At 41.2% G+C, this 24,318-nt stretch overlaps 1 protein-coding gene across 2 annotated transcripts in view; it reads left to right on the top strand.

Moving 5' to 3' along the window:
- The window catches only part of Rdx (radixin), a 65,636-nt gene that overhangs the window by 39,928 nt on the left and 1,390 nt on the right, over nucleotides 1-24,318 (top strand). For both annotated transcript variants that reach the window (XM_075965914.1, XM_075965915.1), the window contains exons 11-15: nucleotides 2,607-2,767; nucleotides 4,044-4,136; nucleotides 6,275-6,517; nucleotides 7,420-7,580; nucleotides 22,652-22,745. In XM_075965914.1, the coding sequence (XP_075822029.1) occupies nucleotides 2,607-2,767; nucleotides 4,044-4,136; nucleotides 6,275-6,517; nucleotides 7,420-7,580; nucleotides 22,652-22,718 (725 nt within the window). In that variant the 3' untranslated portion in view covers nucleotides 22,719-22,745. The remainder of the gene's footprint in view (nucleotides 1-2,606; nucleotides 2,768-4,043; nucleotides 4,137-6,274; nucleotides 6,518-7,419; nucleotides 7,581-22,651; nucleotides 22,746-24,318) is intronic.

Here is a 24,318-nt window from a genome sequence, read left to right as displayed (position 1 = left end):
GCCATCTCTCCAGCCCTTGATTACAGTTTTTGAGGAACTGCCTATTGGTTTGAAAATGGCTTTATGTTTCTATAGCCATGTATGATTTCTTTGCATCCTCTCCAGGATATGTTAATGTTTATCTTTTGGGTTATCATCTTCCTAAATGATTTTCAGTACTATTAGGATTTTGACTTAGATACCTCAGTGCCTAATGAAGCTGAGTGTCTTTCCATGTGCCATTTCTTTATTTTGGGGGGAAAGTGTTCAAATTTTCTCCCCACTGGCTAGTGGGATTTCTTGATGTTCTGAGGGTTCTTATATGTCTGGGATACAGATCTTTATCAAATCCATGATTTGCAAATATTTTCTCCCAGGGAGATGGTAGACTTGTCTGTGTTAGCCTCAAATGCTGTCATTTGACAAGAGTGTGATTTCTCTCCCTGCTTCTGTAGTCTCCTACGTGCTTCCTGTGTGTTTTCTAGTGTCTCATTTATGTGTGAATTTGGGGAATTGGCAAATATATTGAAGGAAAATAGCATGCATATCTGATGAGACTTTTCTCCTTGGTTGCCCCTTTTCAGGCACTTGTCCTCCTAGTACTTTTTCAGTCTCAAGCTCTACATCTTCATCTTGGTCTTCCTGGCCCAGTAGGATGCTGGTCCCAGGCTGCTGTGTGGCTTTGCTGCTGTCCACTTTGGGGAACCAGATACCTTTTTGTTTACAGAGTGAATACACAGCACATGTGAAAATATGTACTCATTTGTCACACAAAAGGCATGAGTGACACATATTCTGGAGTGTTTTAAGAGGAGATCTTGTTTATTCACCAGGCTGACATTGAACTCCTAGAGTAAACTGATCATTCTGCCTCAGCCTTCCAAAATACTCAGGACTGTAACTACACACCATTGTATCTGGGGGGAAAAGTTTATGCCTTATTGTTTTTAATTATTGTATCCTAATAATTATGTTATTCATCGAAATTTTCACTTTTTTTGCAATGACATATTAATTACTCTATCATTGCTTAGGTATACTACTTTTTTTTTAGCCAGTAATACATAGTCCCAGTGTTCTGTGATTTCTAAAAATTGTGATTATTGATCTGTCACTTACTTTTTTCTTCTAAGATTATATGTTTTCCCCAGGAAATCAGTAGTGTTATTGATAAACCATTATCTTAGAAAAGAGAAAGAAAAAAATTTAAAGTTTTGGGCTGTATTTTTTTTTGTTATTGTTGTTGTTACTACAATGTTAGTAGTAGCTTCTAAACTTGGTTCTTGGGGTGAGAAATTATTTGACTTTCAAAATCGTTTAGTGCTGGTGTTCAAATATGAGTGAGAAAAAGAAGCTTCCTGGAATTTTATTGGTTTGAATTTACATTAACTTTGCCTGTCGCCTCCATATAAACATTATGACTGAGCACTCCACTCGGACATGAGTAGGGACATAAGCTGTTTGACTTTGTGTTTTTCCAACTTTTGCCTTGAAAGAGTTGCTATTTTAAATACCCCAAGATGGAAAGTTCAAGATTTTTTTATGAACCAGCTAAGGGGACAGTTTGTATTCTTTATCATTTTTATCAAATCCTTCACCAGATTTGACTCACATATGGTAATTGAGTAAATATTTTAGGCATTTACACAGTCTCAATTGCTGGTTTGGCTGTCGTGTGAAAGCAGTCATATGTAACTTCTGAGTGAGGGTGTGGGTGATGATTCAACAAATGTTAGTAAAATAGCATTTATTAACCCTTGTTTCAGAGCGCTGGTGAAAGCTGAGCATTTCTCCATAAGGTCATATGACTACCCAAATATTTCTTTGTAGGTGAGATTAGAATAATGTTCATTTTAACATTTTAAAAGATAGATTTTTGTATAATTTTTTAAAAAATTCTTTACAAATAGCTATTGACTGTACCTGTTTTGTTTTTTTAATTGATACTACAGAAAACTGATAGAAAATAACATTTTCTATTTATGTCAAATTTAATTTGTAATCCAAACATCTACGAATTTTGTTATGAGTTAATTTTTTTTACTATGACAGACATAAAAATTTAGCATACTACAAAACTACCAATTTTGAAGTATATGGTTTAAGGATATGAAGAATCACCTATAAGATATTTGAGCCTAGGGCATCTTGTGTGCTAGACCACTGAGCCCTAGCCCCATAGGTCTTAAATGCATTAATTTATAGATCTCTAAATATGGTGCTTACTGAGATTTAAAAAAAAAAAAAACAAAAGAAAACTCGGTCTTTACTTTTGGACAGTACTGGGAATTGCACCTTGAGCCTTGTACATCTGAGCAGACATTCTCCTACTGAGTTATTCTACCCAGGCCCCAGCTTTTCTAATTCCCCCAGATTAAAACTTAAAATTAGAGATTTTTTAAAAAATTAAGTATGTACTTCTATACAACTTGAACTATAAGGGACTTTCAATGTCTTTACAGTTTTGAATTACATATTTGTAAAACTATTACTCTTTACAAGGTTAAATTTGAAGTGTTTGTGTATTTAAACACTGATTTTTAGAAACTGCAAGTTTTTGGCATCATGCTGTAATGAGGATGATTGAAATTAACCCATGTCTGTGCGCTGGGTGAAACCTTTGACAGAACTAGAAGAACAGACGCGGAAAGCTCTGGAACTGGAGCAGGAGCGCCAAAGAGCAAAAGAAGAGGCAGAGCGGCTAGACAAGGAGCGCCGGGCTGCGGAGGAGGCCAAATCTGCCATAGCCAAGCAAGCTGCGGACCAGATGAAGAACCAGGAGCAGCTGGTAAGGCCCTGCTTGTTCTTGGAAAAAGCTAAACTTCACCAAATACATGGCGTGATGGCAAACCCAAGTATTGACTTTCTAGAAAGCATGCCGAAGGGATAGCAACAAGTGACAGAACTGAACATTATTTCTGCCTGAAAAAAATTAAAAAAACTAAACCGGAACCCAAACAGCATGAAGGGGTCCATGCGTTTTGAGTCATATATTTCCTTTTTAAAGATTGAAAATATATTTTCTTTCATAAAGTATATTCTGTTTACAATTTCCTTTTAAGTGGAACTAGTGGCCAACAAAAGGATTTTCATTCACTTAGACCACTGGTTCTCAACCTTTTTAATGCTGTGACCTTCAATACAGTTCCTCATGCTGTGGTGACCTATAACCAAAAAATTATTTTTGTTTCTATAAGTGTAATTTTGCTAATGTTAGGAATCATAATGTAAATACTGTTTTCTGATGGTCTTAGGCGACCCTTGTGACTTTCCCAAAACGGGTTGTAACTTACAGGTTGACAACCACTGACTTTGACTTTGAACTGGCTCTGCAGTAAGATATGTGGCGCCTTGCACTTTGATAAATCGAGATAGCATGTTTGGTTTCTGGATGTCATCTTATAAGCCATGACTGGTTGAAGTTTTGTTTATTTGATGTACTTCCAAATAATGAGAATATGCATGACACAGAGAAGATTCCAAATCTTATTAATTCAGGTGTTTATTTACTGAATGTCTTTGAATCTTGTTTGTAGACAGAGTCTTGCTAGTAACTTAGGCGACATTTGAACTCTTGATCTTGATTATCTGTTCCTACTTCCTAAGTACCAAGAGAGCATGGATTCCAGGTGTTTGATGTCACACCTGTCCTTTGTTTTTTGAACTTCTCATTTTCTCTCTTTGAAGATAGAACTGGTGAGGAATCAGATGAGACTGTTGACAAAGTGCCTTTGCAATAACAGAATATTATATGATTTTTATTTAATAAACTTTAAAACAAACTCTTACATTTCAAGCTCTTACTAATGAAACTTAAGTAACTGCTCATCTGTAGAAAAAAGTATTTTAACTTTTGCCTTATATTATCTATCTCATCATATTAAGTACCTATTCAAAGAAGTTAGTTAAAATCTTCAGGAAATCTGCCTTTTTTAAAAAATGGAAGACTAAGAGAAACTTAAAACAGCCAAAGCATGTACCTGAAAGATTTTTGACTGAATTATAACAGAATATTAAAAAATATTGTCTCCAGTATTTATAACATATAAATATTTTATTTTTAGGCAGCAGAACTTGCCGAATTCACTGCCAAGATTGCACTTTTAGAGGAAGCTAAGAAGAAAAAGGAAGAGGAAGCTACTGAGTGGCAACACAAAGTAATCACTGTTTTGTTGTGTGATAGCGCCTACTGAATAGCTGCTCTGTTAGTGAGCCAGGAATGTGCTTGCTTGCTCTGTACAGGTGATGTGAGGTTGGTACATGCTCAGTCCCTGGGGGATGCATAAGAGGTGATCATCTAGGGGAACCAGACAGATACCTGGGAAAGTCATAAGCATTTAAGTTGGGTCTTGAGAAATAAATTAGTTTAAGATTGGAAATGATTAAGGGATGAAGCATGTTGTTGACTCTTCCATATAGGAAAGAATTGAGTTAGTAGAGTAAGTAAGAGTAGCCAACAATCAGGTGTGACTTCACAAAAGTTAGAAGATTTAGGTGACAGTCGGATAATAGAAACTTAGTTATAGGGCATCAAACAAATATTTGCTGATGCACAATGGTGGGATATGCCATACCAGGCTTAAGATTTCAGAGCACAGTTAACAGAGTGAGCAAGATTTTATAAAGACAAACACACAGAACAAAAAAGAACCCCAGACCTAATCAATGTGAAGTATGGATTGGGATATTGGATGCTCATAAGTGCCCGAAGGGTGCCGTAGTGAGATGAAAAGACTGAAGCATAGCAGCCAGTCACAGGAGGCGAGCTTGAGGTAGGCTGTAGTTTACTAGTAAGACTTCTTGTTTTCTTTTTGTTTTTTTTTTTTTTCAAGCATGCTTTAAGTCATGGGCACTATGACTTTCCCATGTGTGCATATACTATAGCCTGCCATATTCACCCAATTACTCCCTCTAGTTCCACCGCTGCTCCCACTGAGTGCTTGTCCTTCCCACGCAGCATCTCCCTTCTACTTTCCTGGGTTGCTTTCTTTTTAATGGACCAGTGAGTCTGTTAGGGTTACAGAGCTTGGGTAAAATCTTAGTTATAGAAACATGAAGAGCTTGCCAATGGCTGCACCACTGAGGAAAAATGTCTCTCTGAGCAACCACTACCTCCCTGCTCCTCAGGGAGAGGTCGTCTCCTAAGCCCTTCCCCAGCAGCCTTTTAACTGCTTGTAACTCTTAAGGGTGCAGTGGATGCTGCTAAGGTTTCTGATGAGAATTCACAAGTGCAGAAGTCAAGCTTGGAATTGGAGGGATGGCTCAGAGACGATGAGTCTCATTCAATAACATCAACTTATAGTGCACTTATGATGTTTATATCCAAGGAAGGTACATGAAATACGCAATAGTTTTTCTACAGTAAAATACTCTTACTGTATGACATTTTTTTCCTGTTCTTAAATTTCTTTGAGACAGTTCAATAATTGGAACATTTTTGACATTTTATATGTATATATGCAAAAATATAAAATATATGTAGAAAGGGGGTAAAATGGTTAGTCTTCCTATTATACTGCTTTTGTCATGAGAATTTTATAGACCCTATTTAGAGATGGATTTATGAACTTTAGAGTCATACAAACTTTTAAAACATATTATAGCTACAAGTTCTATGAGCAATTCTTTTGCATAGAAATCAACAAAAATTAATTAAAAATTAAAATTACAGTCTTACAAGCTAGGACATTATTTTAGAACAGTGTATATATTCTCTCCTATTTTTTATATTTTTGTATACAGTTATTTATGTTTGAAATGAAATCTGTTTATATAATTCCATTTTATTGAATTTTTATCTCATGTAATGTTAGATTATATTTAGATTCTAAAATTCAACCATTAAGCTCTTCAAGCTTAAGGAATTGTTATGGGAGACTCCATAGTTTAGGAGCCCTTTGAGAGTGAAATAGAGTACTCCTAATAGGACATAGGACGAGACTGGAAAGTAAGACTTCTCTAAGCAACCCAAGAAGTTCTGTTCCCAAATCATCAGTAATTTGGATATTTTATGTTGTATTATATGAGATGACTTATCTGGTTAACCCGTTGTTAGGTGAGTGATTTTAATTGACCACTGTATTAGAGTAATGACAGTCTGGTTATTCCATTAACTCTTTATTTTTCTGCTTGTGCCTCATATATAATCTATTAAATATGACATTTCTCAGCATTGTACAGATTTAAGTTTAAAAAAAGGATTTATCATGATTACCTTGAAATACATTTTTTTGTTACAAAGACAGAATAAAGTATTTTTTATTCCCAGTTTAACAAACTTATTTTCAATGTTCAGGCTTTTGCAGCTCAAGAAGACTTGGAAAAGACCAAAGAAGAGTTAAAAACCGTGATGTCTGCGCCCCCTCCGCCTCCCCCTCCGCCAGTTGTTCCTCCCACGGAAAATGAGCATGACGAGCAGGACGAGAACAGCGCTGAGGCCAGTGCCGAGCTGTCCAGCGAGGGGGTGCTGAACCACAGAAGCGAGGAGGAGCGGGTGACGGAAACGCAGAAGAACGAACGTGTGAAGAAGCAGCTCCAGGTACTGATGCAGCTGTGTGTGCACTCAGAGCCCTTGCAGTCCGGGCCAGCCTTGTGATTGGCTCTTCTTATTTGTCCTGAAGTGACAAGTCTCTCGTTGCTTCCATTACACAACCATTAGCAAGGGCTTCGCTAACTATGAGTTTTCAATTATAGAAGGGTTTATTTTCAGAGGGAGAAAGTATCTAGTACTATGTAAAATTACGTTAGTCTTTAAAACAGCGGTGCAACACTTGATACTTCATCCTTCATCGAAAATATTTTATCAGAATTATTCATATTTTAAAACTAAAAGATCAGTTTATTAAATGTATATTATTAGGTCAGAGTAGGAAATTTCAGCGTAATTCAACGGTTCAAAAAGTAACTAAGTTTTTTTGTTGGTGAAATCTTAATTTAAAAAAGTGAAAATTATAATAACTGTATTAAGATTTCTAGAGAAAATGTTCATTTTTATCTTACACTGACTTTTCTTTAAAATGACTACTTTGAACTTGATCAGTTATTTCATGTGTTGGATTAAGAAAGTTAAAGCAGTTCAGAATATATAAAATATTATGGCTGATAACTAAAGAAAAGAAAGGCCATGGGCATTCCTCCCTATCACAGTTACTAACAAAAGAAGCTTGTGGGACTGGATGTGATTCTGCAGTTAAGAGAACAGTCTGGCTTGGCCTTCAGAGGACCCGGGTTTAATTCCCAGCACCCTTATGACAATTCATAATTGTAAGTTCCCACAGACAGACATGCAGGTAAAACACCAAAAAAAAAAAAAAACCCACAGTGGAAAGATTAAGAATATATTAAAGAGTCAGATTTGGTATGCATGTATTTTTGAATCTTTAAACTTTTTTCATAATTTGTTAAACTCTATGTAATAATAATGCTTTTTTTTTAATGCAGGCATTAAGTTCAGAATTAGCCCAAGCCAGAGATGAAACCAAGAAAACACAGAATGATGTTCTTCATGCCGAGAATGTCAAAGCAGGCCGCGATAAGTACAAGACTCTGCGACAGATTCGACAAGGCAATACGAAGCAGCGCATTGATGAGTTTGAAGCAATGTGAGAGCTGTTCTTGTGATACATGTCCTTCCTAAGCTGAACCACCACCAGAGAAAAGCAGGCCTTGCAGATGGATGGAATGCATCCCACCTTGCCAAAGCACTCACAGCAGTTGACTGTGCTCACTAGCAGAAGTCTGAAGGGCGCTCTTCAGCATTAAGGCAGTGTGATGTCATGTTTGGTCATTTTTCTTTTGGCCAGGGAATTGATAATGCTATCCTGTCATCTCTTTGTACATTTTTCATTTTTTTGTTTGATTTTTTTCAGTTGAATATTAACACTAATGACCATGTCTGATAAATGTCTGTGTGCTTTGAGCACGGTGTACATCTTAGGATGACGGTGAACATTTCAGTGCATGCTTAATGAACTCAATTTTCTTTGCCCTTTCCATGTTTGACCTACATACATTTCCATGTTTACTCATGTGTTTTCAATGTGGCTTCTCATGCCCTGTCATGGCAGAGCCATAATGTTGGTGTCATACACATCACTTACTGAAGGTGTTGAAGATGAGGTATTGGGGTAAACAGACACAGGGTTGATGAGACAGCAGCCATTGTGTAGGAGACTGCATCGCAAGATGATTAGAACATTGAACAGTACAGTGTGCAGAGGTGGTTAATTATTACAGAAATCCCTTAATTACATTATTGGGTGGTTACTTTGCATTTCCTTAAGCACAGTCATCATTGCCAGCTCAAGTGATTGGTGTAACATGTCCTATAATCCTTTGATGGCTTTTCTTGCCTGCTGCCTCAGAGATGGAGCCAGCAGGCATCAGTCCTAGGAGAATTTATTGATTAAAACTCTGCCTGCGAATAAGTGGCCTCTGAAAAAAATTCAAGGTTTGTTCTTAGGTTGCTGTACAAACAGATGTCTAATAGAAGATACTGTTGATGATAACTGATTTTAATTGTCAAAAGGAACAAACCTGGACCCTCCTGCAAGGGCAGCAGATGAAAGCATCAGTTCCAAGGAAGTAATACTACCTCACTGTACACTGTGTGTGCGCTGCATGTCTGCTGTCCATAGACAGTCTCAATCGTGCCCTTCATTGAATATACTTTTGAGATTCCAGTGCTAATGCTTTAACTGCCTTTTTGTTGAACTGTGAGGCTCTGATGTGTGCTCAGATATTGTTTGTTGTCACTGGTGTGCTGTTTGCTGAGGGGTGGTCTGTGTCTGAGGAAGTAAGACATTGCCTTTGCAGTGAAGGATTCTCGTCCTTTATTCGTGGTGGGGAAGGTACATCATCTTAGCATATTTGGTTTCTAAATCACTGCTTGTTTTATTTGCAGTCTCTAAAATCAAATCTCATTTCAATTATGTCTTATTGAAAAGTCTTTCTGGCTAGAAAGATGCTCTTATTATTTGACCATGAAGCACCTGAGTTTGAAGATACAGAAAGCCTTGTTTTCTCTGTGTGGTTCAGCTACGTTCCATTCGGTATTATGCACTCACACTTACCTTTATCTATTACAATTGCCATTTATTAAGCAGTTTTCATGCACCGTAGATTCCATTTATGTCTGAAAATATCTCGTGCTTTTTTTTTTATTTTGCTGACTTTAAAAGGAGTAATTTTGGGCAGACATTATGAAAAGAAAAGGCCTTGCTTAATATATTTTTTAGATTCTGTAGGACAAGAGACAACTGGTTAACCTTGAAGTGATGGTTGTACAGTGGTTGTGCACATGCTTCAAAATCATTTGTGAGGGAATGTTTCTGCTTTCCATACATGAGAGGGGGAGATGGTAGGACTTACGGCCTACCTGGAAACATGAGCATTCTCTTTCCCAAAGCTCTAGAGCAATAGTCCTTATTGCTAGAAGAGTTGACTTCCCATGGATTTTCACTGATTTTCCCCTCTTTTTATTGTGTACAAGATCATTGCTACACCAGTTGTTACAGTGTTGAGAGGTTACAGTTATATTTGCTGTTAATAGTCTATTTGTAGATTAGGATTAAAATGGGTTTAATCCATTTTTAAAGTTGTATGGATTTTTCTAAACAGGAACAGCCATTTGCAATATGGGTTTTCATAGAGCTTAAACCAATTATAATGTTTATCGTTAGCAGTTGAGAGCACATGTTCATATAGCAATGTAAAAACACACTAATGAGTATTTGGTAATTTCCCATTAGCATAATTTCATGTTGTACAAGTAAATTACATATACATCTCTAATTTTGGATAATATTCATTGGTTAACAATAAAGAGACAAAAGCTCATGCCTTTGAGTTCCACTGTTGTTATTTAACATGGTTTTCTCATATATTTCTTGAAATTATAGTTTGAGCCATGAACTATATGACATCTTAGGAGAAAAGTTTGAATCCTTATATAGACTTCCTTTTTCATCATCCCTTTTATCCTGTAGAGGTCACAGTGACTCTTAGATTCTTGACTTCTGAAGATAATTTGGGAGTTCAGGCATTGCTTTTTCTTTTTCCCAAGGAAGACAGGGCTTCCTCTTGACGATTCTTCTCTCTATTACAATCTGGTGTTCTTTATATTCTATGCTAAGTACCTTTAGTCTTACCAGAGCTGTCAGAGCAGCCAACTGTGAGTGTAGAATTGCCTTCAATCTCTCACTAATCCTTAGCAAATATTCTTAAATAGAAGAGTGACAGCTCTCAGAACACTCCAAAAGCCATGAGTTGTTGCTTTTCCTGTCTGTAAGAGCAGCAGCCATGTCTCTGATCTTGAAAAGCAAAGACTTTTTTTTTTATAGAATGTTTTACTTTTTATCTAGAGAGGCTTTATTTTTTTGAACTTGAATTACTACTTTTAAACTTAACAAATTATTGGAATTTTTCTTTATTATGCACTGAAAAATGGCTTGACATTACTGTTGGCTAGAATAATTCCCTTTTTTTTTCTTTAAAGTTTCATTGCCTTATAGATTTGGGATGTTCTAAGAAACAGAAGGATAAACATTAAATTCACAAGTATATGTGACCAATGAAAACTCAGCTTGTTTTAAAAGTTAAAACTTTAACTAAAGTATAAGTGATTATTAAATTGCATTAATTTGCTAACCTGTGAGGCAGATGTGGCCTGTCATGTAGACTAATGTTCTCCTCAAACATTTTGGAAGTTGAGTGGATTCTGTGTGTGTTTTGATTACATTATAAAAATGTCCAAAAGCCAGGTGTGCTGGCCCACACCTGTGATCTCAGAAATCAGAAGGTGGAGGCAGGAGACTCAAGAGTTCATTGTCATCCTTGGGTACACAGTGAGTTCAAAGTCAGCCTAGGCTAAATGTCACCCTCTTGCTCCCCATGCCAAATAAACAGACCATTAGTTGCGCCCCTGCCTCTACACCATAGATAAGTCAAACATGGGTATGCTTTTTTCTCAACATTGGCTTTCCAGTTCCATACTTTTAACTCCTGTTTTTCCTTAGACGTATCTCTTAGTGATGAGCCCATCTCTTAGGAATTTAAGAGCTGCCATTTCCTGATGGAAAAGGCTGTGTGATTTCTGTCCTGTCTCCTCTTTGACTCCTCTATCTCTGTGAATCAAGTGTTTTGACTCAAACTTGTCCACACTGCCGTAAGCATGACATTTTCCTTATGCTTATACCCAAGGGTTGACGTGTTTCCTTCATGCTTGTATACACACTGCCTTAAGCATTGAAGTGTTAACTTTATCTCATCTAGAACTTTAAAGTCCACGACTTCTAGGTCACCTTTGTGTCTTTCCGTGGAGCTCCTGTACACTCAGTGGTTCTACATTCTTATTCAGTAACCTTCATTTAATCAAAAACGTTTGTTATGAATTGCCTGCTATATTCGAGGACTTGAAGCAAGATAAGAAAGACCATGGCCCTTCAAATATGAGAATTCAAATACTAATTTATCCTCGTTTCTACATCAACTTGCATTTCTCAGTTACAGTATCAGTTTACTTTGAAAACGTCAGTTCCATGTTGTTGCTTCGTGCTATTTTGTATACTTAGATTCCTCCGTGTTTAGCTAACCGGTTACTCCCATCTTTGAAGTTTATTTCCTTGTCCTAATTGTTCATTTTTATTTCATCATTTTAAAATGTGGGGTTTTACACTTGTCATCGTGTCATTTGTTCCCAAAAGCTAGTGGTACTGACTTTAGCTTCCTGTCTTATGCATAGTATCAAGCATAGCAAGCAGGCTTTTAGAATCTGGGGACAAATCAGGCAACTTGGGAGCTTTTCTCATGAGATGGGGATTGTGACATTCTTCTCACACTCACAATGTATATAACCTTTTCATTTTCTTGGTTTGCATATTAGATCTACAAACATGCACTTATTAGAATCCTAAGACAGTATCTCCCTCCTCCGATTCCTTTTATTCATATTAAAAACCTATGAAACTCAAGTGTAGCATTTGAGTCTTTTATATTATCACTCCATTTATAGTTTTTTAAGTTTTAAATGCGTTGGCTAAAAGATGACAGTTGTACAGTGATGAGAACAAGATAGAAGGAAGGGCAGTAGCAGGAAAGAGAGCGGCCACGAGAATGGTGTTGGGTTGGTTCCCAGGGAAGCTGGTTCTCTGGTACATAGCAGGATCCATTTCATGGGTCAAGCTTTTAATGTTGATTATTAAAGATGCCCAGAGAGAGGAAGCTCCTGATTTAAGTCTAACTGTAAGAAGATTGACCTTTTACCCAGTCAAATAGCATCATCAGCAGTATGTTAGTGGGAGTTTGATGGCATTTTTGGCTGAATATGGGTTTGTTTTGTGACAAACGTGGAAGGTGAGCTTGTTAATCATTTCCAGGGTACAACATGGTAGCACCACATTGTCATTGCTGTGCACCCATCACTAGCCTCCATGTCCAGAGCATATTTATCCACACTGAAGCTGAACCCATTGAAGGACAGCTCTCTTCCTGTCCATGGTGGCTACTGCTGGCACTTTCTGTCTCTGAACTGTGGGATTTCTAGGCACCTTATCAGAGTAAACCACAGAGTATCCATCCTTTTCTCTCTGGCATACTTGATACATTTCACATAATGTCATCTCATTTTAGCAACAAGTTTTATTTCTTGTTGAGGTTGAATAAGTGCTCCATTGTTTATATTACATTTTATCCATTTATTGATCAGTTGGCATTAGGGTTGTTTTCACATTTTTTACCATTGTACTGTTCTACCATTTCCACATTTACTAATGGTGCGGTGAACATTGGTATGAATATATGTCAGACTCCCTAAATTGATTCACTGGACCCCATGCTAATCCTATGGTTAATATTTTGAAAAGTTATCATATTATCTTCTATGACAGCTGTACTATCTTGTTCCCACCGAAATGCACATGGCTCCCAGGTCTCTGTACCCTCCCTGACAATTGATATTTTCTGGAGAGCTCCTTTTATTTGTTCTGACAATGGAGTAGTAACTCCCTGTGGTTCTGGTTTACATTTCTTTGAATTGTAAATGAAAAAAAGCATATTGAGTACTTACCTCTTTATTTGCTTATGGTTCTTGTATATCTTCCTTGAGGACTATTCATTTGGGTTTGTCCATTTTAAATTTATTTTTGGTTGAATTAAGTTTTTAAAAGAGATCTTTATATTCAGAATTCAAGCTATCCTTTATCTCAGGATTTTAGTTTGATTTTTCTGAGACAGGGTCCCTCTAGATAGCCCTGGCTGTCCTGGAACTCACTGTGCAGACCAGGTTGGTCTCGAACTCCCAAAGGTCTGTCTGCTTCTGCCTCCCAAGTGCTAGGATTAATGGTGTGTGCCACCACATTCAGTGAGAGTTAGGATTTTAATTCCGTAGCAGATACGAGCAGCAAATATTTTTCTGCCATCCTGTGAATTTCTCTCTCACTTTTGTTGATGTCCTTTGCTGCGTACAAGATTTGGTAAAGTTTGGTATATTTGCTGGTGCCATTAACCTAGGGCTTTTGGTTTTTCCTTTTTTTAAAAAAAACCAAAACAACCCATGCTTTTGTTAATCTTAAGATCTTGATGTGTTAACCAAGCTGGCTTCTGACCCCTATGCATTAACTAGCCTGCCTTGATCCGTAGTCTCCTAGGTGCTGCCTCCATGCCAGGTGGTTGGGTTGGGTTTGGTGGTTTTTTTTTTTTTTTTTTTTTTTTTTTTTTTTTTTTTGAGGCAGGGTTTCTCTGTGGTTTTGGAGCCTGTCCTGGAACTAGCTCTTGCAGACCAGGCTGGTCTCGAACTCATCACAGATCCGCCTGCCTCTGCCTCCTGAGTGCTGGGATTAAAGTCATGCACCACCACAGCTTGGCAAGATGGTTGGGTTTTTTTGGAACAAAGTTTTAGAATTTTTATTTAAAACAGCTTTCAAATTTCTTGAACTTGTATTAGTCCTCCTGCTTCGGTGCTGTAATCCCAAGTGCTGGGGTTACAGGCCATTATGCCCTACTTAGGGAAGGTAGGCTTTGCTGAACACATTGCTAAAAAGGAAGGCCGGATGGAAGAATGCCATTTTCAGTGATTAGTCTGCAGACAGGAAAAAGTACATGGAAAGTGTGAGTCACTGCACTAACTATAGGAGGCGGAGTTTAAGGATGCTGTGCAAGCTGGGAGACAGTGTGCCAGGGTACACTGATTTGATTCAAGGACAACTTGTGGCTTTGATAATTCATGCTGCAATGTAACACATAACTAAAAAGTGCAGAGGTTAAAGAAAGTAGGCTTGCATCTGTAGCTAGCCTGCAGGAATGCTGTGGCCCTATGGGGGAGAGGCATGCCCAGATGTAGTCTGTTCTCAGCTTTGCTGAGAGTAGCAATACTCAATACTCTTTCCTCTTTCTGCTTGTATTCTAAATGACCTGTGTGGGGATTTTCAGGACCTTGTTGGTGACCTTTTGTAGGAAGGTTCCTGGTGAACTAGAATTGAAGATCCTGGGTTCTAATTCCAAGTCTAACACTGTGTTGTATTGCAACTCTGATTTCTGAGTTTATAGGCTTGAATCAGATTGCCTGTGTCAGAGCATTTTTCTAGAATCAGATATGGATAACTTGGACTTTAGATATATTTTTAAAAACTACTGTCTAATGTTGGCTAATAGCCATGTACTTTTCAATTCTTGTAGTTGCAAAGCTCTTAGCTCAGTATGGTGCATGCCTTCAGAGAACCCTAATGATGTCATGACTAGAAGATGCCCAGCAAACAGGTTTCTAGGGACTAGGGAGCCAGCTTCTTAGGTCATTGCGAAGGGTCATAATCATCAAGATGTGACCCAATGGTGATTATCTCAGCACACACAGCTATAGTTATTTACTGTGTGCAGCATCTTTGGGCAGTCTATTCTGGAAATTTCTATAAGCATAAGAGATAAGTTATAACTTACATGCAACTATATCAAGGCACAGAAAGACTTGAAGTGCTGCACTGCCCATTCATAAGGAAGCATGTAAGGCTGAGCTTCAGAAGGCAGCCCATGACACGGGAAAGTCGTGAGGGGAAGTGGGGTGCATGTACAGTTTGGGTCCTGATGGAATCCGGGGCCAGGAAAATGTTAAGAAGAGAAAGTGGGCTTAAGCCAGAACCTTGGAGAGCTCCAACAGTGCTTCCAAGCTGGGGACAATTGGGGAGGGAAGAGCACAGACCTTGCACAGTGGGCTGACTCCCCTGAAACTCCAGAGTGATCACACTGGCTTGGGATACAGTCACTGAAGATAGCATTAGATCAGATGAAGTGTACAGTGTCTTCTGGAAGGTGTTCCTCACACACCTCCTTGTCAGCCGTTCTCAACCTGTGGGTTGCGACCCTTGGGGGTTGAATGATCTTTTCACAGGGGCCGCGTATCAGATATTTACATTATCATTCATAACAGTAGTAAAATTAGAATTATGTAGTATCAACAATAATTTATAGGTGGGGGTCAGCACAACACAGGGAACTGTATTAAAGGGTTGCGGTAGTCGGAAGGTTGGGAACCACTGCCTCTTGTGATCCTGAAGCCTCAAAGAACAGAGGTGCTCTTTGTAGCAGAGTCCTACCATCCCCAGGGGCCTAAAGCTGCACTCCGGCATGAACTCCACCGGGCACTCCCGCCCAAGTCCACAGGATTCTCTCTAGTAAAGTGGCAAATAATTACCCTCTGGGGCAAATGTGTTCCAAGCGGCACTTAATTGAGTAGCTTCACACCATCTGGTGTGGTAACACTAATAACAAGGCCCTGGCCATTCACTGATAAGTTAAAACAGCGTAGTCAGAGGAGGAAGCAGGAGAGTCAAGATGAGCATCCAGCGGATAGAGACAGTCTCTTGCTCCCCCTGTTCTGAGGATGCTCCCCCTGTTCCGAGGCCGAGCGACACTTTGGTGAATGTGGAAAGCTGGTCTCCAGGGCGGTTTGCACAGAGGCCTCAGAGAGTGTGACACTCCTCACTGTGACACTCCCCATTGCTAGAACCCAGGCATCCCTAGTGTCAGCAGGGATTGAGTTTGGGGCAGTGCTGAGTAGTCGAAGGGCTGTCTGGGGTCATGGTTAGTAAAGTCAGCTGTGGCCTGTTTGTGGAAGGCCTCCAGATAGGTTATTTGTGGAATTCCTAAGGGTCTTTGATGGGGAAAGAACGGCAGCTGAGAACCTTCCAGACACTGTCCTCACTCTTGAGGACATCACATTGACATACGTCCTTGCCCTGAGCTGACTTCTGTAGGAAAAGCTTTCAGCATGAGTAAGTGGCGCTAAAACACTGCACATTTCTGTGCTAGGTCAGGTTTGTGAACTAGCCACTATTGAGCCGTCCTTGACCCATGAAAGCAATTCCATTTCCACTTGACCTATGAAAGCACAGGGCCGAGTCGGGAAAAACTTTGGGGGTGATTATCAGGGTTCAGAGGTCACAAGCATCCCCACGAAGAGGTGGTGTGTAAATTGCCACTTTAAGGAAGAGAAACCCCACTCCTTTGCCTTCACTTGAGTCAGGAGGGTGGGTGTGCTATTCCTAGCCAGACTCTTGTCTGTCCGGGGCTCTCGTACTGTCTCTAAGACACACATGGTTCCTCAGACACAGGAACCCCAGCATGGCTGTACCTTTTGATCTTCCAATAAGTCAGACACAGCGTTTGAGAGGCTAGGATCAAAGGGAGGGAGGCCCTCAAGAAGTGAGGTCACACATAACTCAAGGCAGATTAATCATTTCAGGTAATCTAACCATGCCTGGACAGGAATTCTAAATTCACAGAACCGGGTGGGATTATTTCAACAAAATAATTAGTAGGTAGAAGGTAAAGTGTGATTTTGTTGAAATCTTTCCCCTTATTTCACAAGTTTTTGAAAAAGCTTATCAAGCCTAGCAAGATAGACCTGCCTGCCCGAAGGAGCCCAGTGGACCACAGTCTACTGTCTTAGCTGCAAGTGTTCCAGGAAGAGAGAACAGCACACGGAAGACCTTTAGGGTAGGAAGGGTGGACTGGCTTCAGGAAAAGAAGGAAAGGGTTATGTCTGATTCTGAACGAAGTCAGGCCAGTGCTATCTGAAGTTGGAAAGGGGCCAGGCCACATCTCCCCTAGTTCATGGGGTTTAGGCTGCATGTCCACTGAGCAGTTTGGCCTTAGAGACCACATTATTTCCAGAGGTAGGCCAGAATTGTTACAGTAGAAGTTTGAGGGACAGAAAGTGAAGATGCACTGGGTGTTAGTCCTGTACTTAATGGGCCGTGCACAGGGATACACCTGCCTGGAGGAAGGGACACCTCTTCCTAATCCACAGCACAACCTCAGGAAGGCGACAGTGGCCTTGAAGATGGTAAACTATCCTACTTAGTCGTGCAGTAGTTTGTCCACAGACAACCATCATGGCAGTCTGTATTTGGACTTAGGTTTGCATTGAAGTGGGGACTATACATGTGCACATCTGTATCTATATACCTGTCACGACCACTGTATACTAACGTGACAAGATATGCTTGAATGCTATTGTAGGCCTTCCTTGTCTGCACACCCCGAGTGAGTATGTCCATTAGTATAGAAACCAAGCTGAACTCATTAAACTCTCAGGTTAAATGTAGCAGGGTGGTGGGGACTGGAAAGTAAACCCATCAGGGAAGACTGGGTTCCATTCAGCCGCTTCATCTTCAAGATGAGATAATCTTGGCTTCAATGCAAAAAGAAATAGGTGTTTGGCCCTTGTGGGGAAGAGAAACCATCGTTTTCTTGTCTGTTAAAGCTCCCCAAATCAGAAGAAACACATGCCCCCAAGAGGTGCCTTTAATCCAGGTGAAGACCTATAGGCCATTAGTGACTGTTGAGAGGGAGGATCAGTGTGCTCCCAGGAGGAGCTTACGATAGGTTGGTTATCGTCGTAGATGATCAGCCCTAAACACACATGCACGGAAGTGACACCGACTGTACTCAGCCGGTCATGTGTGTTCACATATGTGTACATATGCAGTATTAAGAAGAGGTCATGAATGCTAGAGGAAGTGAACAGGATCCAGGAGAAGCTGGCAGGGGGAGGGCGTAGAAATGATGGCAATACAGCACTTTTGTATGGAACTCTTTATCAAGTTACAAAGAAACTATAGAAAACAATTGGAGACGTGAAGAGCAGCAAGCGTGTGCTGAGTCAGTGTTACTCAAAGGCGTTGAGTAATGCGTTCCAGGACTCCTCGGGAACTGAGCCACTGATGGCAGGCTGGAGAAAATCAAGAGGTTGGGGTCAGAGGAAGGCAGCCCAGTGGGCGGGGAGAAGTGAGGCCGATGATGACTTGAAGCAGGACTGTAGTTCCCTGTGGCTGTGGAGTGAAGGTCAGTGGGGAAAACAATGACTTCGCTCTCAGAATTAATTAATTAATTCAGTGTGATTATTTCAGTAAGTCAGTAGTTTCGACCTTATTAGGATATTTGAAAAGAAAAACTAGCACAGTGTTTTACAGATGTCCCGTGTCTGCAGACAAACACAGATCTAATTTATCTTTATGTTTCTATTAAACAATACATTTTTACTTGTGGAATTGAAATGAAAACAATTACATTTTTAAGAGAAAATCGCTAGAGATGTCTTTAGATTTATAGATATTAGCCATCAAGTCAGAGCAAGGATTGGCAAATGGTCTTTGGTTTGAGACAAGGACTCACTGTATAGCTAGGGAGGTTGGCTCTTACCTTGCTTTCCTGAGTGCTGGGATTACAGGGGTGAGTGACTCTATCTGGGTCGGCAGATTATTTATATGAAGATCAGGTTTTTGCTTTCATGAACCACACGTGTGACTCTCCCCTAGCATGGGTGGTGTATAAAGGAGCAAGCCTGGGTTCCAGCATGGCTTCATTTATATTTACATCCAGGTTTCCCGTGCTTTTCATTGCTAGGGAGACTTTAGATTTGTAAGCAACAGGGGGAAAAAAAGCTTAAATCACCGTTAGAACCCCAAACTGGTAGGAAGACAGACAAGATAGATTTACTTAGTCCCCAAGGCTGTTTGCTGGATTTCAGAATCGTAACAGGCAGATTGCACAAACCTCCTATCCCATACTTGGGAGGTGAAGGTTGGAAGTTGGAAGAGCGTGTTGTGTTTGAGGCTCGTCTGTTTTACATAAGAAATCCCTGGCTGGCCAAGCTGCCCAGTGAGACCCTGCATCTGCAGACGACAGAGCCACGAATGGCCCGTGGTGTGGGCTTCTCAGCTGTCAGGAATTTGGATGTGGTCACAGTGGTTTACTTTGTTGTAGCAAAGGGCATGTCTTGCCCTTTGAAAACCTTTTAGCATCAACTTAAACCAACACGCCTTCAGAGTCCCCCGAAGGACACTGACCTTGCTGGCTGCTCTGACTCATCCACCGTACCTTCCTGCCGGATTCTGTTTCCAGCACGATCTGTTCTATTATGGAGGCTTTCCGCTGAGGTTTTTATTCGGCTTAGTGAATTTTGTATTTCCAGCATTAAATCAGTTGGGCTTTCTTCAGCGATTCTCTTCATGTCTCCTATATTCACATCTCAGATTGATGAGCTCATTTCTCTCTCTCCTTTTCCCTCTTTCTTTTTCCTCTCTTGTGTATTTATGTCTTGAGTAACTGAGTATCGTTAGAGTCATTCTTCTCAATTCTTCGTGTGGAGGTTCTTCCGGGTCACTCTTGCTAGGTGTCATTATGATGGGATTAGGGACTTACGGGGAGGCAGGCTGTCTCCCATATTTGCTCCCGTTCTACACATCTGGAGTAGTTTCTTGGCTCTTTTCCTTTTTGCTTCTTTCAGGGGAGGTGGTTTGCAATGCCCAGGAGAGGAATAAGACACAGCAGGGTTAAAAGGCCCAGCCCTGCCCTTGGGACTGGTGTGGGAAGTCCTGGAGTGGCTTAGGCCGCCTGTGAGGAGGGGAAGTAGGGTCCCTTACTTGCTCAGTGCACGCTAGGCTTCAGGGGCAAACTTCCTGGGCGCTGTAGGTGGGCTTGGTCGAAGAGGCCATGACTGGCACCGGTGGACGAGCCTGTGCAGGGGGTAGCAGGCCCTGTCCTTGCTGTGGGCGACTGTGTGGTCTGGGCTCCTCATGCAGGAAGGCTCCTCATGCTCCCCCTGCTGGTTGCCATTGCTGCTCCTTTCCCATCTCGCTGTGTTGCTCCAGGAAGCACCATGTCTGTCTCTGGTCAGTACCAGCCTGTCTTAATTTAAGTCATTCCCGATGGAGGTTACTTCTGCAGTTTCTCTATCCTGATGAGGTGTTCCTATATTGGACCCCAATTTTTTTGTATACATTTCAGAATTAGTTTAACTTTTATGATGAAAAAGTTTTCGAAGGGAAATGTTTACATCTGTATGATATTAGAGCCTCCTGATAACGGTGACTTCATCTCAGTTTATTGACATCTCCCATCATGTGTTTAGGTAAAGCTGTTTAAACTGTTACAACAAGATCATGTGTCCTTTGCTAGGTTTATTATTAGTCTTATCTCACAATCTCTTAAGGATTATGACTGAAAATATCCAGGGCTAGGGTAGAGAAATGAAATTAGTTTTTCTCTGCTGGCCTTAAGAGCATCGCTGAATCCCTAGTGTTTTTTTTTTTTTAAATAATTTGCAGATTCTTTGGGACATTCTAGGTTTCCTGCGGTGTTGACAGCCCTGATCCTCCCAGCATTATAACTCTACCCTCCTGCTCATTGCAGCCCAGTGCAGAATGCTGGCGGCATCTCGTTCCTCTCGGATCAATGTGTCTAATATGATACCATTCGGTGTCCTGGGTTTGGGGACATGACCTTTACCAGATTAATGGAAATTCCTTTGATAGGCTAAGAGGTTTGTTTACAAAATACAAAAGAGGGTTTCAAACTTATTCCATGTCATTCGTTGTATGTTGAGGTAACTGTGCTCAAGAATTTTTGACTAATCTTCCAAACTAGATGAACAGATACTTATCGTGAAAGCAAATGTATGTGTTTAAAATAACTTGCTATAACGTATGTCCTAGCTATAGCCGGTGCTCCACAAGTCCTGACCACCTGCACTGTGACTGCCCTCCATCTGGTCAGTATGTACCACCCTCTCCTCCCCTTCAGAGGACGCTTTCTTCAAAGCAGTGTAATCTCCTAGCGCCACCTGCTGGCAAGCTTGGGAATTTCTGCTCTCGCCCTGGGCTTCCTTTCTTGGCTCTTGTCTTCTCTTGCCTTTCTCTTCACTCCCATCTTCCTGTCTCTAAACCTTAACAGTTAACATACACATTAAGCCATTCTCCTTCCTTTGCTTTCCTTCCCTCTTGGCTTCACCAGTCTAAACCTCCTTCAACAGTGGTTAATGATATCAACCAAAGGGAACAACAGTACAGACAACCATACATTTGAAAGACTGTTCAGAACCACGGAGTGCTAGCTCCGCTCAGCTACCCATTAACATCCTCCAGATACTTCAGTTCTCCTTAAAATGTCCTTAAGTTTCAATTTTTAATAACTTTTAGTTAATTCTGCCCAGTTTAACAAGCTCAAGAATTAATCAAAATTATTAAACTTTTAGTAACTCTTATTATTTCTATCATTTTATTAACAGATTTGACAAATTTATAGCTTCTTCTGTATTTTACTATAAGGTTTTTTATTATGGGTTCAACAACCTGGCTGCAGAGCGACCATCCACTGCAGTTTATAGAGAGACAGCCCCCCACAGGTGCCTTTTGGTACTGCAGTTTATAGAGAGAAGCCCCCACAGGGGACTTTTGGTACTGTAGTTTATAGGGAGGTTGTACCCCCCCCACACACACACACACAGGGGACTTTTGGTACTGCAGTTTATAGGGAGACACTCCCCCCCCACCCCCCTTTTAGTACACAGCTCACTTAGGAGACAGAGACTTCCGTATCTAATTGCTTAGCTTCCTAGTGCCGAAAATACCACGAGCTACTTTGGGGCTGATGAGTAGACAGGGCCAGTGCAGTCTCGTCTTTTTGGGTTAAGCTTCACCTTGCTTTTGGTCTGTACCTGAGAGCGACAGTTGAGTGTAATATGGAAGACACCGTGTCCCAGACTGATCTCTAGCTAAGGAGAGGGCTGCTGTGGGGACAGAGCAGCGAGAATTCTCCATTTCAAAGCAGGCACCATAAAACCTAGGCCTGCTAGGCTGCTTGTTACCTAGGGACACAGCAGAGACTGCAGAATTATATAGAACATCCAGGCTGGGGCGTAACTCCATTGTTACTGGCTTCCAGGAAGCCTGGCCTCCATCCCCAGCACCACATGAGACCAGGTGGTGGTGTGCATCTTCCCTAGAACTTAAGAGGCAGAGGCAGGAAGACTCAAGGTCCTCCTTAAGCCACGAATACCCACTGATGAAGTTCTGACATGTATGGCTGGAGAACCGTGGTTACTAATCAGTCTGTGGAGAGTTCCTCAGTTTTTAAGAGAACCCTCTGGCATCCGCCTCCAAGAGATCCCAAGGTATTCTCTCCACGGTCAACTAGTAGAGTTTGAAAGGTAAACTTTAAGAATCGTTAAAAAGGGGTTCAGGCTAACAGTTGAGCGCCCCGGTCAGCCCTCGGACAGCGCAGGCTAAGAGAGATTTTCCTGGCTTCTAAACTGCTGAGCATGCTGTCTGAGCCCCCTCCCCCTGCCACCTCCTGCATTCCTCCACATTCGTGGTTTCTAACCTCTTGATGTCTCTTCCAAAAGGTGGGGACCCAAACTGTATGCCCTGTTCCAGATGCGCTCGTGCCAAAGCAGCATAAAGCATATGTAACAGGATGAAGGCCTTCCTGCTCATGAGGTAAGCACAGCAGGCAGCAGCTGCTGGGGTGAGCCTGTACTCCCGGAGGCCCTGCTCAGATCCTGGGGGACCCTCCTATGCCTGCTCACCTGCTGGCCAGGGACTTCTCCAGTTCAGGTGCACTGCGGTACCCCGTCCTGCCCACGTCTTCTAGGCTCCTCCCCAGTCAAGGACACTGCCCTCCACTGTAATCGCTTTGCTCAAGTTTATGAAAATGCATTTTTTTTATCGGTGACCATGGTCAACTGACCATATTGTAAGTGCTGCTTTAGGTAGGACATTCTCTTGTATTTGTGGAGACTCCCTTGGTGAGAGAGAGAGGACTGTTGGAGTCTGCTGCCACTTGGATGTACTGGGGTATCAAAGGTCTCAGCTGGAAGTAACAATGAAGTGTTGTGCACACATGTTGAGTCAGAAGATCAAGGATCTAGTTCCTCAGCCTTATTAATAAAGCATTGTGCACCTCCCTCGGTCTGGCTATATTTAAAGATTATTTTATCACAATGACAGATTGTTAGAAAATTAATGTCTTTGGCCAAGACTAGATGAAACCATAGCACTGCGGTTCATCTTAGAGACTGTAACGGCTCCAGGGTGAGGTCCCCCAAACCTGGGAGAGTTTCCCAAGCTTTTGCCTGTTTAGTGGCAGTGGTGCCGTGAGGCTTGAGAAGTGGCACAGGCTGCGTCCCAGGGACCTGTCATTTAGACGTCTGTCCATGGAAGGGAGCAGATGCGTGTGCTACACAAGGTGAGGCAGTTTAAAAACGCCCGTAGCCTTGGATTGGAGGTTCTCTGAAGTGAGGTGGAGGTCACGCCAGACTGTCTGGACGCCACTGAAACTCTCACAGTTAGAAAGTGAATTTGAAGGCTGCCGTGTGCCCATCTGTGTCTGCTTACACTCATTTTGAAAGGGATATGGCCAACTATAAATCCATAGAATTCGACGAGCCAGGCGATGGTGGCGCACGCCTTTAATCCCAGCACTTGGGAGGCAGAGGCAGGCGGATCTCTGTGAGTTCGAGACCAGCCTGGTCTACAGAGCTAGTTCCAGGACAGGCTCCAAAGCCACAGAGAAACCCTGTCCCCAAAAAAACAAAACAACAACAAAAAAAAAAACAAACAAACATAGAATTTGATGATTCCTATTCCTGGTATTTAAACAAAATTCTCTGCTGGAAACACATCCTAAACATTCACAGATTGCTGCAAACAATATTCTCCATGGCTTTTCATCTGAAAACCTGGTCTTCCAGAAGACAAATTCATTTATCCTGTTTTATTTGATTAGCAGAACGCCCAGATTGAAGTAGGCTGCCTGTTCTACCCGCTCCTCAGTGATTTCACCTGCTAATACCCGTGCTCTTGAGAGTGACTCCTTTGACAGAGGCTGACTGTCTATTGTTGGCAGAAGCAGAAAAAGAGAGTGTCTGTGTGACTCACCCGAGCAGCCACGCTCAAATGACAGATTTCAAATTATCCAGAGACGAATTTCTGAAGGGAACAGGGGGCTGGCAGTCTCGGCATCCTTTAGCCTGAAATGTCACATAGCTGTCAGCCTTGGAAGGCCCGCGGC

The sequence above is a fragment of the Microtus pennsylvanicus genome, chromosome 3 (assembly GCF_037038515.1).
Source record: "Microtus pennsylvanicus isolate mMicPen1 chromosome 3, mMicPen1.hap1, whole genome shotgun sequence".
Lineage (NCBI taxonomy): Eukaryota > Metazoa > Chordata > Mammalia > Rodentia > Cricetidae > Microtus > Microtus pennsylvanicus.
This window is presented reverse-complemented; position numbering and strand designations above follow the sequence as displayed.